At 37.3% G+C, this 13,278-nt stretch overlaps 1 protein-coding gene across 1 annotated transcript in view; it reads right to left on the bottom strand.

The window, feature by feature from the left end:
• Positions 1-4,356: 4,356 nt before the first annotated feature.
• Positions 4,357-13,278, bottom strand: part of LOC134536731 (vigilin) — an 80,356-nt gene continuing 71,434 nt past the window's right edge. Inside the window, exons 20-21 of the mRNA XM_063376621.1 lie at positions 7,149-7,367; positions 4,357-6,017 (exon numbers count right to left, since the gene is read on the bottom strand). Of these exons, the coding sequence (XP_063232691.1) occupies positions 5,778-6,017; positions 7,149-7,367 (459 nt within the window). The 3' untranslated portion in view covers positions 4,357-5,777. The remainder of the gene's footprint in view (positions 6,018-7,148; positions 7,368-13,278) is intronic.

Here is a 13,278-nt window from a genome sequence, read left to right as displayed (position 1 = left end):
CACAACAACACTTACTCTTAAGTGCGCCGAACACACCCGAGCGTGATGTCCACCGAGTGTGTGAAAGTGCGCCGCAACGAACACGAAAGCGACGTCAGCGCCCGGTGGGGTGTGGCAATGCGCCTAATTAATTATATAATTATTCTGTCAAATTAAAACAACTTTATTAATAACAATTTAAAAGAGGATTCATGTAAGGGAAATTATGTCTAATTGTTTTATAAGCATTTATTGTGTAACTTGTCTTTAAGTCCAAAACTGGCCGGGTCGGTTTTCCCGCGTTTCACGTGGTTAGGCGCGAGGCCGCAGGGCGGTCTCGCGCTCAGTTACCGTCTGGAGCTCGAAGGGGTCGGGCGCTCCGCGAACGTCGGGTCATCAACTTTAGCATTTCTTCAACATTTCAGCAATAGTGTAAGTTTTGTAAATCTTTCAATCAACTCGGCGCCGACCCCAACCCAGTCGCACGATATTTCGTGCGACTCTTAATTTATTAAATTCTTCCCATCGGGGAACTTTATTTTCATACGTAATTCCATGTCCAGTTTATAAGGACCGCGTAGTAGTGGTATGCAATTTTCGGCTGATTAGCCAATTAATCGTTATCGTCGTAGATCCTCCATAATAAGTGTTGAGAATAACACTGACTAACTTTCGTCTTGTAACTTTCTCCATTTTTATAGTGCAAAGTGTAACGTGTATTTTAAGTGACTAACTTTCATTTGCAAGAGACGTTTACGTGTACGTCTCCAGTTGGCGTGTCCACGTAATTTCTGAAACGTTAATATTTTGTTGCAGGCTAGACTGCGAACCATCCTGAACATAGGAACTTTTCTATGTATTTTCCAGCCCGCCTAAGTTGGGGCAATACCAGTTTCATTTACATGCTAAACCTTTCACAGGGACGAGTGCCCACTGTTTCAGTTTGTCGATATAACTTTGCAATCCATCTTGGTCGCGCAAACCGTCACGTATAGAGATACGCGTGTCATAGCGGTCCGACAACGGACGCGGCCAGTGTCGGGACGAATGAGTGTATCAATACTGAATAAAGTGCAGTGTCCTGTAACTCGTTTACAATTCATTTATAAGGCGTCCTGGGTGGCCTGAACAGCCCAGGTAATTTTCGAAACGAGACGCGCTCCTGCCTGCAGCCACGAGGCCGAACCCCCGTTAAAACCCCTGAGATATTTTACAACGCTAATAATTAATTAAAAACTAAAACAGGCAGCGGGAGTGGCGCCAATATAATTTCCGTTAAAATTTTTTCTGAAACTTCCTGTCTCAAATAATGGCCCACGTAAATATGAAAAGACAAATGAACAACATACGAAGAAATATTAGAGCTGTAGCAAACCGTATGTTTTCGTTACTGAGTAACGGGTGCGGCATCTAGTAACGAGTAACGAAACGTTACACACGAATGCATTTCGTTACTCGCATTTTTCGTATGTTTTACGCATGCGCGCGCTTATTCGTTACAAAGAACTATGTTTGTTTATTAAGAAAAGTATAATTTGGAAATTTGTCGTCCAAATTTTTTACTGTTTTTTTTTTAAGTTATTGTGTGTGTAGAAAAAGTTTGAGATTGGAACAGAAACAACATAAGAAAGCATTTTTTACAAATTAGAAATATGTATGTTTTTGTTTTTTTATTATCGCGTATTTTCACGTTCTAATGAGATTTAATTGTTTCTTGCTTAACAAAAGCTGTTAATTATCAAATATTTTTAATTGTTTATATTCGATTTATTATTATTTACGCGACGTGTTACTGTACGCGTACGAAATACGAATACGACTCGTTTCGTTGCTGTTACACAACATAGCATGTTATGCGGTATCAGAAGTAACGAGTAACGATACGAAAGTAACGAGTACTAATTGTTATAGAAACGAATACATACGGGTACACTTTTTTTCGTTACTTTTACACCTCTAAGAAATAAGGATGATGTACCATAACTACAGTAAAAACCCAATAGTTATTTTAAGATAAGTACCATAAAAAGAACATTCTTTGTAGAATACCATAATTACTACAGAAGCATGATAGCTACCATATTTGCACTATAGGTACCGTAACAACTGAGATATATATTTACCGTGATAGTAATGTATTATTTATTTATGACATATTAAATTAAAGAACATTGTTGGGGAAAAAAAAGGATGTTAAACTTTGATATGTACGGTTGGCACATGTTGCTAAGAAATAATGCGATCTGAAAGAATGCAGTACTACTACGAAAAGTGAAAATGGTACTCGTGGATTTTTAGGTTATGGCAGTCTCTCTTGTTTTTCAGTAATATCGGCCGAAAATTAACGAGCGTACTGTATCGGAAGTCGGCAGAAATGCCGATTCAACTAAATATTGGCAAAATCGGCTTCTTCAATTCAGCTCTACATTTAATGACATGAGTAAACATATTTCAGACTTCAGGATATTGAAAAAGACTTTAATTTCCATGTAGGTTTGGTGTGTGTATGTTTTTTTGCAAGTGTAAATTAAATGAAGTAAAATACTTTTATTTTTATTACTTTCAATTGATTAAACTTTAATGACCAGTTACAGATATTTATGACACTAATTTTGAGGTTAAGCAATTTTACTAAAGCATTCCAGCCAAGCAGGTTGCCAGCGAGAGACGCTTCTCTTTTGCTGGAAACACTACATCTCCAATCGTAGAGCTAATTTAACTCCTGAACGTGCAGAACAAATTATTGTTCTGCATGACAGATGAAAGAACAGAATTTAATACTCTGTGACAATCTCTCTCAGAATTATTGTGCTGAAAAGTGGAAATGTTGAAACAACATGATTTTTGGTGCTAAGTTTGTTGAAGCTCAGTAAGGACTCCAGAAAAATTGACATAGATGAAATTTTTCCAAAGATATGTTACATTTACACAAACATATACTTGGTTATGTTAGTTGGATGATATCAGTTACTAATTAACCAAAGGAAACAGGTAAGATTCAATGGAAAAAAATGTTATTCTTTTTATGGCAGTGCAAAATGTAAACACACACTGTAAATAGTTACCCAAAATTAATAAGCCCACTTCATTTTAATACTTAATTCAAACATTATACTAAGTTTAAGATAAAAATAATTTCCCAAAAGTGTAACTGTACACAAAAGCTCGAGCTAGGCTCTAAGTAAAATTCTTAGGCTCGCAGACCTCTAGCTTATTTATAGAAAAAATCCTAACCGCTAATCTGTACTAAAACTGAAATTTCTCAAGAAAATTTTTTTGTCTTTATATACACTTATACCAGAAATGTACCAAACTACATGTGATAAAGTCAAGGGACTTTTAGTGCAAGCAGAATACATCTCACTTACATTAGATATGTGGACATCATCTGTTAAAAAGATTCGGGTTTGGGTTCCAGATTCGGCAATTCCAGTCAAGGATTTGAGTTAGGATTCGGATTCGAGGAAATCAGGATTCGCCCCATCCCTAGTGTTTCTCTGTTTCCATAATAAATAAATAACACACAGTTGTTCCTTAATTGGACATCTAAATCAGTAATTATTAAGAAAACTTTATAATAATTGGCAGCACTGCTAGAGATAGTCTGATTCGCTTAAAAAGCTGATTTTAACCATAACTGCTGTAGAAATTTATGAGTTCCAATTCACTCCTGTTCAGATTAATTGCTGTAACATAGAATAAAATTAATTTTTTCCTTAATGAAAGTATTCAATATAAACATGGCACAAGTTTTAAAAAGTGTATTTCAATCACATCTCCTGAGAAATAAAATAATTAATATTATTAGATGATGCTTTTGATGAAATACAACAGGAAAAAGTACTTACAAATTTCTCATTTCAAATTTTACTTTAAAAAATACAATTTTTTGGATACATAAAATCCCCCCCCTCCCCCCACCCCTTACATTACAAAGTTGTGTCAAAGTTTTGCACTATACGAATTACACTTGGCAACAGAGAAAAAACAACACAAGATCAGAGCAAATGGCAGAAATTTTGCATTAGAATACAAGTAAATTCCCATTTAAATGCACACTGCAATCTAAGGATGAGACAAGGTGTAGATATTTATGCCAACTCATAGCTTACGGTAAAAAATTTTGAAATATCAGAATCTGAAATTTCCTGATTTTCGTTAAGATGCCGATTCAAGAGGGGGAGGGGGGATGTAATTCTCTTGTCACTGCATCAGGCACATAGCTGTATCTTGATGTGCGTGGACAGCAATCAACTCCCATTTCAGTCACAATGAGCCTGAAATACTGTTTCAGCCAAAGTCCATATTATTACCATGAATGGGAAGAAAACTGAGAAAATAAACAACCTTTTTTTTTCTCTCCTCTTTATTAACTCATTTTCATGTATAACCTCTTAAACACTTTGCTAGTGTTTTTATTACAACTTGCTCATCAAAAAAAGTACAAATTGTCAGTACAGTGATATGGCCTAAGATTCAGTGAACCATAAATGTATGATGAAAAAATTTTACAATAAGAAAAACATATGTATAAACATAACAACAAATAAACGTCTAAATCTCTTTAATAAAAAATAATATTACAGGACCTTCATTACCCCATCAATAATCACACTAAGGCAAATACAGTATTTAATTTGATATCCATCCAAAAGGACAGTTAGTTAAACTTATAACAGTAGTGATAAAAAAAAGACCGATAATCACTCTTTAAGAAACCTGGATAAGCGGTCAAGGCACCAACTTTACGTTTTTAGTCCCGGCCCGCACAATGATTAAATTTCACTAAAAAATCACGGGCGACAACTGTGACATGGTACAATCATGCCCTGGAAACTCTAATGGTAACATTTATATCATGCACAACTCAGACTTTCAAGTAGCTGCATTTTTGCTGGAAAATAACAGGGGACTCCAACCATTCCAGATATTTCAGGCCGAGACGAACATTAAACGTGACAATGAATATTTCAGGCCAAGAGAAATATTCACTGCTCGTAACAATTAAAACATTTTTTTTTCTAGTCCTCAACAAAAACTACATGTGATCATAATTACATTTAACAATCAAAAATATATGTTAACAAAACTGTGTAAAAAAGAAAACTATTTGGCACTACCTTATTTTACTATCAGACAAAATTTCACAATGGTCCTCCAATAAAGCTATTCGAACCTAAAAATACCTGGAACATCTTTCACGAGCCCTTTGGGGATTCTGGCCACGATGGACCTTCAATGGGGGAGGGGAAGACCTTTGAATTATTTCAATGTCCAATCAGCAAATACCAAATCTCGGAGTCCAGAGATAACAGGCCAGGGTCATTATGCAGCAGACAGTGATGGACAGGGGAGTCGTGCCGGAGATACCAACACCCCTCGAACGATGACGTGACGAGATCAAAAGTTGTTCATGTACAAGTTTACATCAAGAAGTTTTGATACTCCCTTTGCTAACTTTTAAAGCATTGTAATAACTTAATGTGACGTTTCCATAATTTCTTCCGGAATTTATCCTATTGTATTCTAGGCCCATGAACTTACTTCCACGCTAATCTTTCACCAGAAATGGAAAATCGGCAAAAAATTACAAGACCGGACACACTACCTATTTCCTAGCCAACCATTTCGTTGAATGAATATCTTCCCATGGTAGCACACGGCTAAAAGTGCTTCAAATGATTATGCTCGCTTTATGTTACCAATTATTTCATCAAAATGGCATTTCTTGGTGCCTACACAACTATGTGAGGGTTGCCACAGGAAGCTACTAACAGCGGAACAGCGGGAAGACGCGCCTAGTGGCGAGGGCCCCAGGCCCCTGCGGCGGGGATGGTCCGGGGGGGCTCGCTGCTGCCCCCGAAGGACGGGAACTCGGCCGTGCTGGCGGTGTCGGGGGCGCGCTGCTCCCAAGGGCCGCCCTTCACCACGAAGCCCGGGCCCCCCACTCCAGCCCCCGGGCCGCCGGCATCCTCGTCTCCGCGCCCCGCGCTGGGGCGGTAGCTCTCTCGCAGCTCTATCTCCGATATGTCCTGCAGCTGCGAGGGCGAGCGGCATTACAAACACTGCACAACACTTCCGGTAACAGAAACAATTAATTTATTATCCATTACACTACGGGTGCACAAGTAGCATATTTTAATGTTGAGTCGAGCAGTGCAAAAAAAAATCTAGTATTGAGTTCGGTAAGTAGGCAGCAGCATAACTTTTATCTTGGCATTTTCTTTTCAAGCACAACTAACAGGAAATAGTGGCTCAAAAGTACACACTGTGATTACGTTCTGAAACTTTCTGCTGGTGGCGTCATCTTTCCATCTGGGCGGGCTAGCCGCTAGTGCAAGGTGGTGTACGAAAGGAAGTGCGTCGGTTGTTACATGGAGAGATGCTGGGAATATCAGATAATTTTATTATGAGTATATCGGCAGTTATGAGGCGAGACAGGATCAGGAATGAGATGGTATGGCCATGTCCAGACAATGGGAAAAGAGAGACTGCCTAGGAAAATGCTGGAGTTGAAGTACACAGGAATAAGACCCCCAAGGAATACCAAGGTGGGAAGCGTAGATACTTAAAGGAGTATAGGAGAGAGGATGAAGGCATTTTACTTAGCTGATCCACCGTCGGCTGAAAGCAGTTGATGACGAAGATGAAGATGATGATGAAGATGAAAATTATGTGCAATATTAGTGTGTACATACAAAGTTTAAATATATGAATGGGCCTTTTACAACCAGGCATATTTTACTTCAAAGTCTGACAAGTTAAGAGCAGAAAGTTCAGATGGGAGGACAGTCTTAAATAAGGATATATTTTAATAAGTTTAAAACAAGTGAGCAATAATCAGTTTGTAACCACTGCAAAAAGATCCCTAAATGTTTCAATGGCATACTTCTATTTTAAATTGTTCACTTTTTATAACCATTAATGTTACCTTTAATATACTTAATAATATATATACTCACACATATATACATATATGTATAACAGTTATATAAAACCAGGTACAAAATTTTGTTAAAATATAAATATTATAAAAAAAATTATATATATGTAAAAAAATCCCCCTCCCTTTTCCGACAAACTATAACTAAATAATTAATAACCAAGCAAACCTAATAAACACACAAAAAAAAAAAGTTAGAATACAGGTTGATGTGAACAATGCTTACATATTCTTCCTCAAGGTTCAAGATGTGGTCTTTAGCATCCAGAACATTGTCTTCACTTCCAATGATAGTGACCATGTTAGGGTCGGGGTCTGTGCTGCGCGGGAAACGAATGTCCACACTGAACTGCTCCATTATCTTGCGAATGCTGCGCCCACGAGTGCCAATCAACCGTGAGTGCACCCGGGCATCAATTAACACCTCTTCTTTCGCCATATCATTCTAGAGCAAGCACAGGACATACATATTAAGATCAAATACTTGAGCTACCAGTTTTTCTTTATCTTAGAATTTAAAACTTATCTTAAGTAGTTTACATGAACCAAGATTATTTTAAAATAAAAATATTATAAAATAAAAATATAATTTTTAAAATAAAAATAAAAATTTTGAAGACAACTATCACGTATTAAACTTGTTATAATATTATACTACTATAATAATGTGAATTGATGGTTTAGATAATTAAGGATAACACTTCATATCAACTTTTAGTACTACCGTGTTTTATCGCAGAATCGTCGCACTCGCGTAATCGTCGCAACCATATTTTAGGCTGTCAAAATTGGGATAAAAAAACTTCTCGCGTAAACGTCGCATGATGTTTTTGGTCCCGCTAGTAGATGCCGAATGCTTCGTGTAGGTATCTTTTCCGTATAAAACAATGTATTTTAAAGTAGAAATCTAATATTTATTCGGTCATTACCACTTACTTAATAAATTAACGGGAAAATAAGACGTTTGGTGTGTAAATTTTCTTATAAAGACGTTTTTAAAAGTTATTTCCTTTATCTGATCGTCTGCGTCGCCGCGGTGTAGGTGTAATCTAAAATTTAATTTCGGTCATTACCACTTATTTATTTAATAAACGGAAATACAAAGTTGTCTGACTTGTAAATTTTCTTTTATAGACGTTTTTAAACGGTATTTCCTTTATCTGATTGCGTTACCACGGCGTACCGCTTATAAAAATGTAGCCAGCGCATCATTCATGTTTGGTTATGTTGCTTTCCGTATAGAGCACGCGCGCGCGCGCGTAGTCGAATATCGATATCTCGCCGATTGGATGCAACGCGCACTCTCTGTCAGGTGCCGAGTTAACTACATTTGATAGCCCGCATTCTTTCGTGGCAAGTGTGTACTACGACACGTTAGTTCACGTCAGATTCTAGTGGCTTGCGTTCGCGTTAGAGTTTTTAATGTTGAAGAAAGGTTTTTGTTTAAGGAATTATTAATATAGATTGTTTGGCGTGCTCTTGTATACTCCGCCTTTTTTTAAATAAACGTACTTTCCATGAACGGGTTTTGTTTTTATGAATAACTTTACCTAACAAAAAAATTTTTTTCTGCAAAATCGTCGCACCCCTACTTTTCAAACTTGATTTTAGAATAAAATCTGCGACGATTATGCGAGAAAACACGGTAAATTCGTAACAGATATATGCAGCTTTAAACAAAAACAATTAAAAAGTTTAGAATAGGTCTGCACATAATTGAAATTATTTTAAAATTATGATTTCTATGACCAAACCTGGGTATGATTAAAAGAAGGTCATCTATAGAAAGGTTCTATAGTAATGATGATGGTATTCTGGTCTGATAGTTTACATACACTTCAAGATGTAATTTAAGTAGTTCTGGAACAACGTACAGATGAGAATAGTAGAGCTATAGCTGGATAGAATAGTACAGCTATAACTGGATAGAATGCTACAACTATGACCGAACACCAGGAACTGGAATTCGGTGACTGCAATCCTCCAGACGGCTGCAAACGCCTATACAGTCAAGTCTCATTAATACGAACCCGTTTAATATGAAGTTCCCGTTTATATGAAGCAATTTTCTGGTCCCGGCAAACAGAATAGGCTTTTAAATGGTACAAACTTAGTTTTATACGAAATACGGTTAATATGTAATTTGAAGTTGGTTTTCGTCCCATACAGAAGTATTTGTACATATAATTATAATGGTTAATACGAATTTTAATTACTACTCTCAGAATGCCCACGATGTTTGCGGAACGTAGCAAATTTATCGCCCTTTGCCATTGTAAGAAATGAAAATAAACAAACAGAAAAATCAGAGATGAACAAAGCGTCAACAGTAATACTCGCGCTTGAGCTGAAGTAAAGAAATATTTACATCACGGGCGTGCCTCTAGCGTTGATTTGTGTAAACATGCAACGCATAATGTTTGGTTCTGTGCCTCAATACACTTCCGATATTTAAAATTTTCACGCCTCTGGTGGCAAAATGTGGAACTACAGAATACAATCTGCCTCTACGTATATTGTTTTTCGTTGGGTTATGTATTCTTTTTTTATGGTATAACCGAAAGGAAAGCCTAAGATGTACATCAAGTTCTGTCCCTGCCCGAACACGCCCGAATATTCACCTTCGGCCAACCTCGGGTTTATTTATATATATTTATATTTCTCTGTTTATTTTAATGTAGCTATACTAACCTAACTAACCGTCCATAGTGTTTTAAAGTTTTTAAATGTAGCTAACCTAACCGACCACTTTTAATATTTGAATTAATTTTTCCTGCGCAAAAACAAAACAAATCCCGAGGTTGGCCGAAGGTGAATATTCGGGCATGTTCGGGCAGTGACAGAGCTTGATGTACATCTTAGGTTTCTCATAACCGAAATACGTACGTCTATGATGTCACTGCCATTGTTTATATTACGTTGCATACAGTGATTTATGAAACTGTGCACAAATAACTAATTATTGTTCTTTGTGCGTGGCAGATTTGCTTTTATTCGTATCAATGAATACAAAACGCAAACGAAACGAGTTAACGTTAGCGGAAAAGCTTAAAATCATAAAGGAAGAGGACAGCGGCAAGAAAACAAAAACTGAAATCGCGAAAGAATTTAATCTTCCTCTTTCTTCGTTGTCGACGATACTAAAAAATCGGAACAACATTGAAAAAACATTTTAAAAAAAAATCCCTTATCATAATATTTATGCGAGTTCTTTTTTTCTGCTACATACAGTGAAACCTCTATTTAACAAATCTCAAGGGACCAAAATTTGATGTGTTTGTTGTAAAGGGGTTTGTTAAATGGAGGTTTCGCACGATATATTTCTAGTCATCATAAAGCTTCACATAAATGGCTAGAACTGTCTTTCTGACTGTTTAATACGATATGAGGAATAAAACATGAAAAAGTAAATAGAATACACTTGTTTAATGGCCAACCATTTGATGCTTGGAAATTATCAATTCCCATCCCCAGTGCTTCCTGGCATGCCTTTGTTGTTTGATGCCCTAGCCTCCATTAACCAGTCAAAAAGTGTCTTGTCCAAATCATCATTTTTTACATACTTTCACACGTTTTCGATTTGTCCCTACCAGAGAAGCGTTGTTATCGATCTGGGGGTTTATTCTAAGTTTCTCGGATAGGAGTTCTCGATCGTGATTCCACGATTATCGGAAGCTTTCTACAATATGGTATTCTAAGTTACTTTCATCAACTAGGAACCTTTCGATTCTCGGAAGCCAACGATCGGTATGTTTCTAGTATACAATTGCTGTCGAAAAGCCTTTGCCGATCGGGAATTAGCAGCCAGTTGAAATCATGGCGGATGCAGGATTTATGTGTACACAAATAATGTAGTTATACATGGTCGAAAATAGTACATTTTTGGGCGTGATCTATATTTACGATATTTTACGTAGGAGTCAATTGTGTTTAATATTTTATAAAAGGAAATTTTTTCCCAGTAGCATTGAATATGTATGTTTTTGGGGTCCTATTCAAGTAGTTGACCTAACAGTCACGAGAGGGCAGCAGGGCTTGCGGGTGTGCGAGGCAGTAGCACGCGCTGCGGCTAAAAGGACTACTACAAAACTTAATCGGAATTAAGTTTCGCGTCCATTACCGTTTCCCAAGTGGTAACAGTAATTACTGAAGATATTTGTACAAATTATGTATAAAATATTTATCCATAATACATGTACAAATATTTTCAGTAATTACTGTTACCACTCAGGAAACGGTAATGGACGCTAAAGTGTTGCAGTAGTCCTACCGGCCGCTGCGCGCTACTGCCTCGCACTTCCGCAATCCCTGCCATCTAGTAACTGTTAGGCCAACTACTTGAATACGCCCTAAAGTCACGAAAGTATCTCTTCATATGGAAGCTACTTCTAACCATATACATATCACAATGCCGTTTTACAGAATGATTTGATACGACGTATATAAGTAAAAGAAATGCATTCCGTTTTTTTTTTTAGTTTTGCCTTCTTTCGGATGAGTCCTTACCGTGGTTACCGCTTTAAGTTACAATAATTACGTAATGTAAGTAGTGCTCCAGATACATAATAACTAAGTGGGAATGTAAAGACGTTATTTCTATAATAAAAATATTATAACGAAGATTTTATGCAAGTAAATTGAAAAATAACCCAACTTCCAAAATACATACAGTAGAATCCCGCTGATGCGACCCCTCACGGTTCCCGGAAAAACGGACTTATAAACGGAATGGTCACAATAGAGAATTCGGGCCAATTCCTTCCCCCCCCCCCCCCCCCAAAAAAAAAAAAAATCCAAGTACATAAAATACTCTCGCTAAATGAATTTGCGTCACGCGAATTCGGCTATGCTGGCCGGCTGGTTGTTATTTTCATTCAAAACGTGGCGAAGGAACTTGTGTGGATCAGGTAGAAAACATTCGGCAATAAACGAAAGATATAAGAACAATGCTATCCTGAAATGCTGTGACATGTTTTTGGAGTAGATAATCACAGCGACAGACCGACAGGATGCGCTCCCGCCCTTGCCGTCAGCGATGTTTATTTTGACAGCTCAAGCAATTATCTTTTCCACGTCCCTTCACAGCGTAAAAAAAAAAAGAAAAAAAAACACGGATTGCAGATGGAAAAGTAACTATGCAGTAAAATATATTTATTTACGGTCCTGATAAATTTTTCTATTCAATAAAATTCGAGGTATTAGTGATTTTTCAGCAGAAACTGCTGTGTGACTAATAAACAAATTGTATCATAATAACAAACTTATAAAATATAAAGTATTTATTAACGGCGAAGGACAGTCGTATAAGCCTATAAAAATATTTATTTTACCGAGAATGGACTATACAACCTGGCTTTTGTCGCACGCGGTGTGGGAGGGGAGGATGATGCTGACAGTTTCTCACGCAGAAGGTTGAAATAAGTGAGGGAATGTGTTGAAATGTTAGATGGAAAAAAAAAAAGGGGGGCGGGGTTGTTTTTACAATGTCTGTGGCTCTGGGAGGGATGAACCTTGAAGAATTAGCAGGGGATGGGAGAGGTAAGCGTCGCGTCACGTCACGTATGACGTCAAGCCGCCGCGCGGGTAAGATAACGTGACAGCTGAGACGGCTTTTCGTGCGATAGTGGTGGCGCCGAGCTCGGCTAGACACTGCCGCGTGGACAGTCTAGAGGGGTGGTATCTATTTTTAGCCGTCTTTTGTATGCCTGCCTGCTTACAGTACAGCTCCCGCCAAGATAAACGTGAACACACAGCCCCCAACAAAGTGTAACAGACTTGTTTTTCAGCCGATTTTACTCAAATTTTCGACTTTCTCTGCTCAAATTTTTCATGGTTTCTCAAAAAACGGTCGTATAAACGGAATGGACGCATCAGAGTGGGGTCGCATCGGCGGGATTCTACTGTATTCATAATGTATTTGCCTGTTTCAGATATCAAAAATTTCAACAATAACTCAGCGTGTGTATTTTGTTGCAGTCGTGAAATTAGATGAAAATTTTCTCCGCAAGAATTCGGGGTGCTCCTCCATAAAATAAACCAACATTTTAATTTGCCTCTCACTCAAACGAGATCGCCGAGCAGTCATTATTTCAATAATACAATGACTGACCACATGCAAACTACTCTAAACATTTCACACCAAATATCCCGTAAAAATAATTTAAGAAATAAACATGTTTTCGCTTGCTCGAGCACTTTTAAAATTACTTAAGATTTTTATAAATACTTTTATCAACATTGAAACATCTGGAAAGTATATTGTCTTATAAACTCTGTGTTTTTATTTATAAATTTGTTAGAAATATGAAGTGTTTTTTTGTTGTTATGTTGTAGTTTTCAAATCTCATCTTCGCTGC

Source organism: Bacillus rossius, chromosome 11 (assembly GCF_032445375.1).
Source record: "Bacillus rossius redtenbacheri isolate Brsri chromosome 11, Brsri_v3, whole genome shotgun sequence".
NCBI lineage: Eukaryota > Metazoa > Arthropoda > Insecta > Phasmatodea > Bacillidae > Bacillus > Bacillus rossius.
The sequence above is the reverse complement of the archived record's forward strand: the minus strand, read 5'-3'. Positions and strand labels throughout refer to the sequence as shown.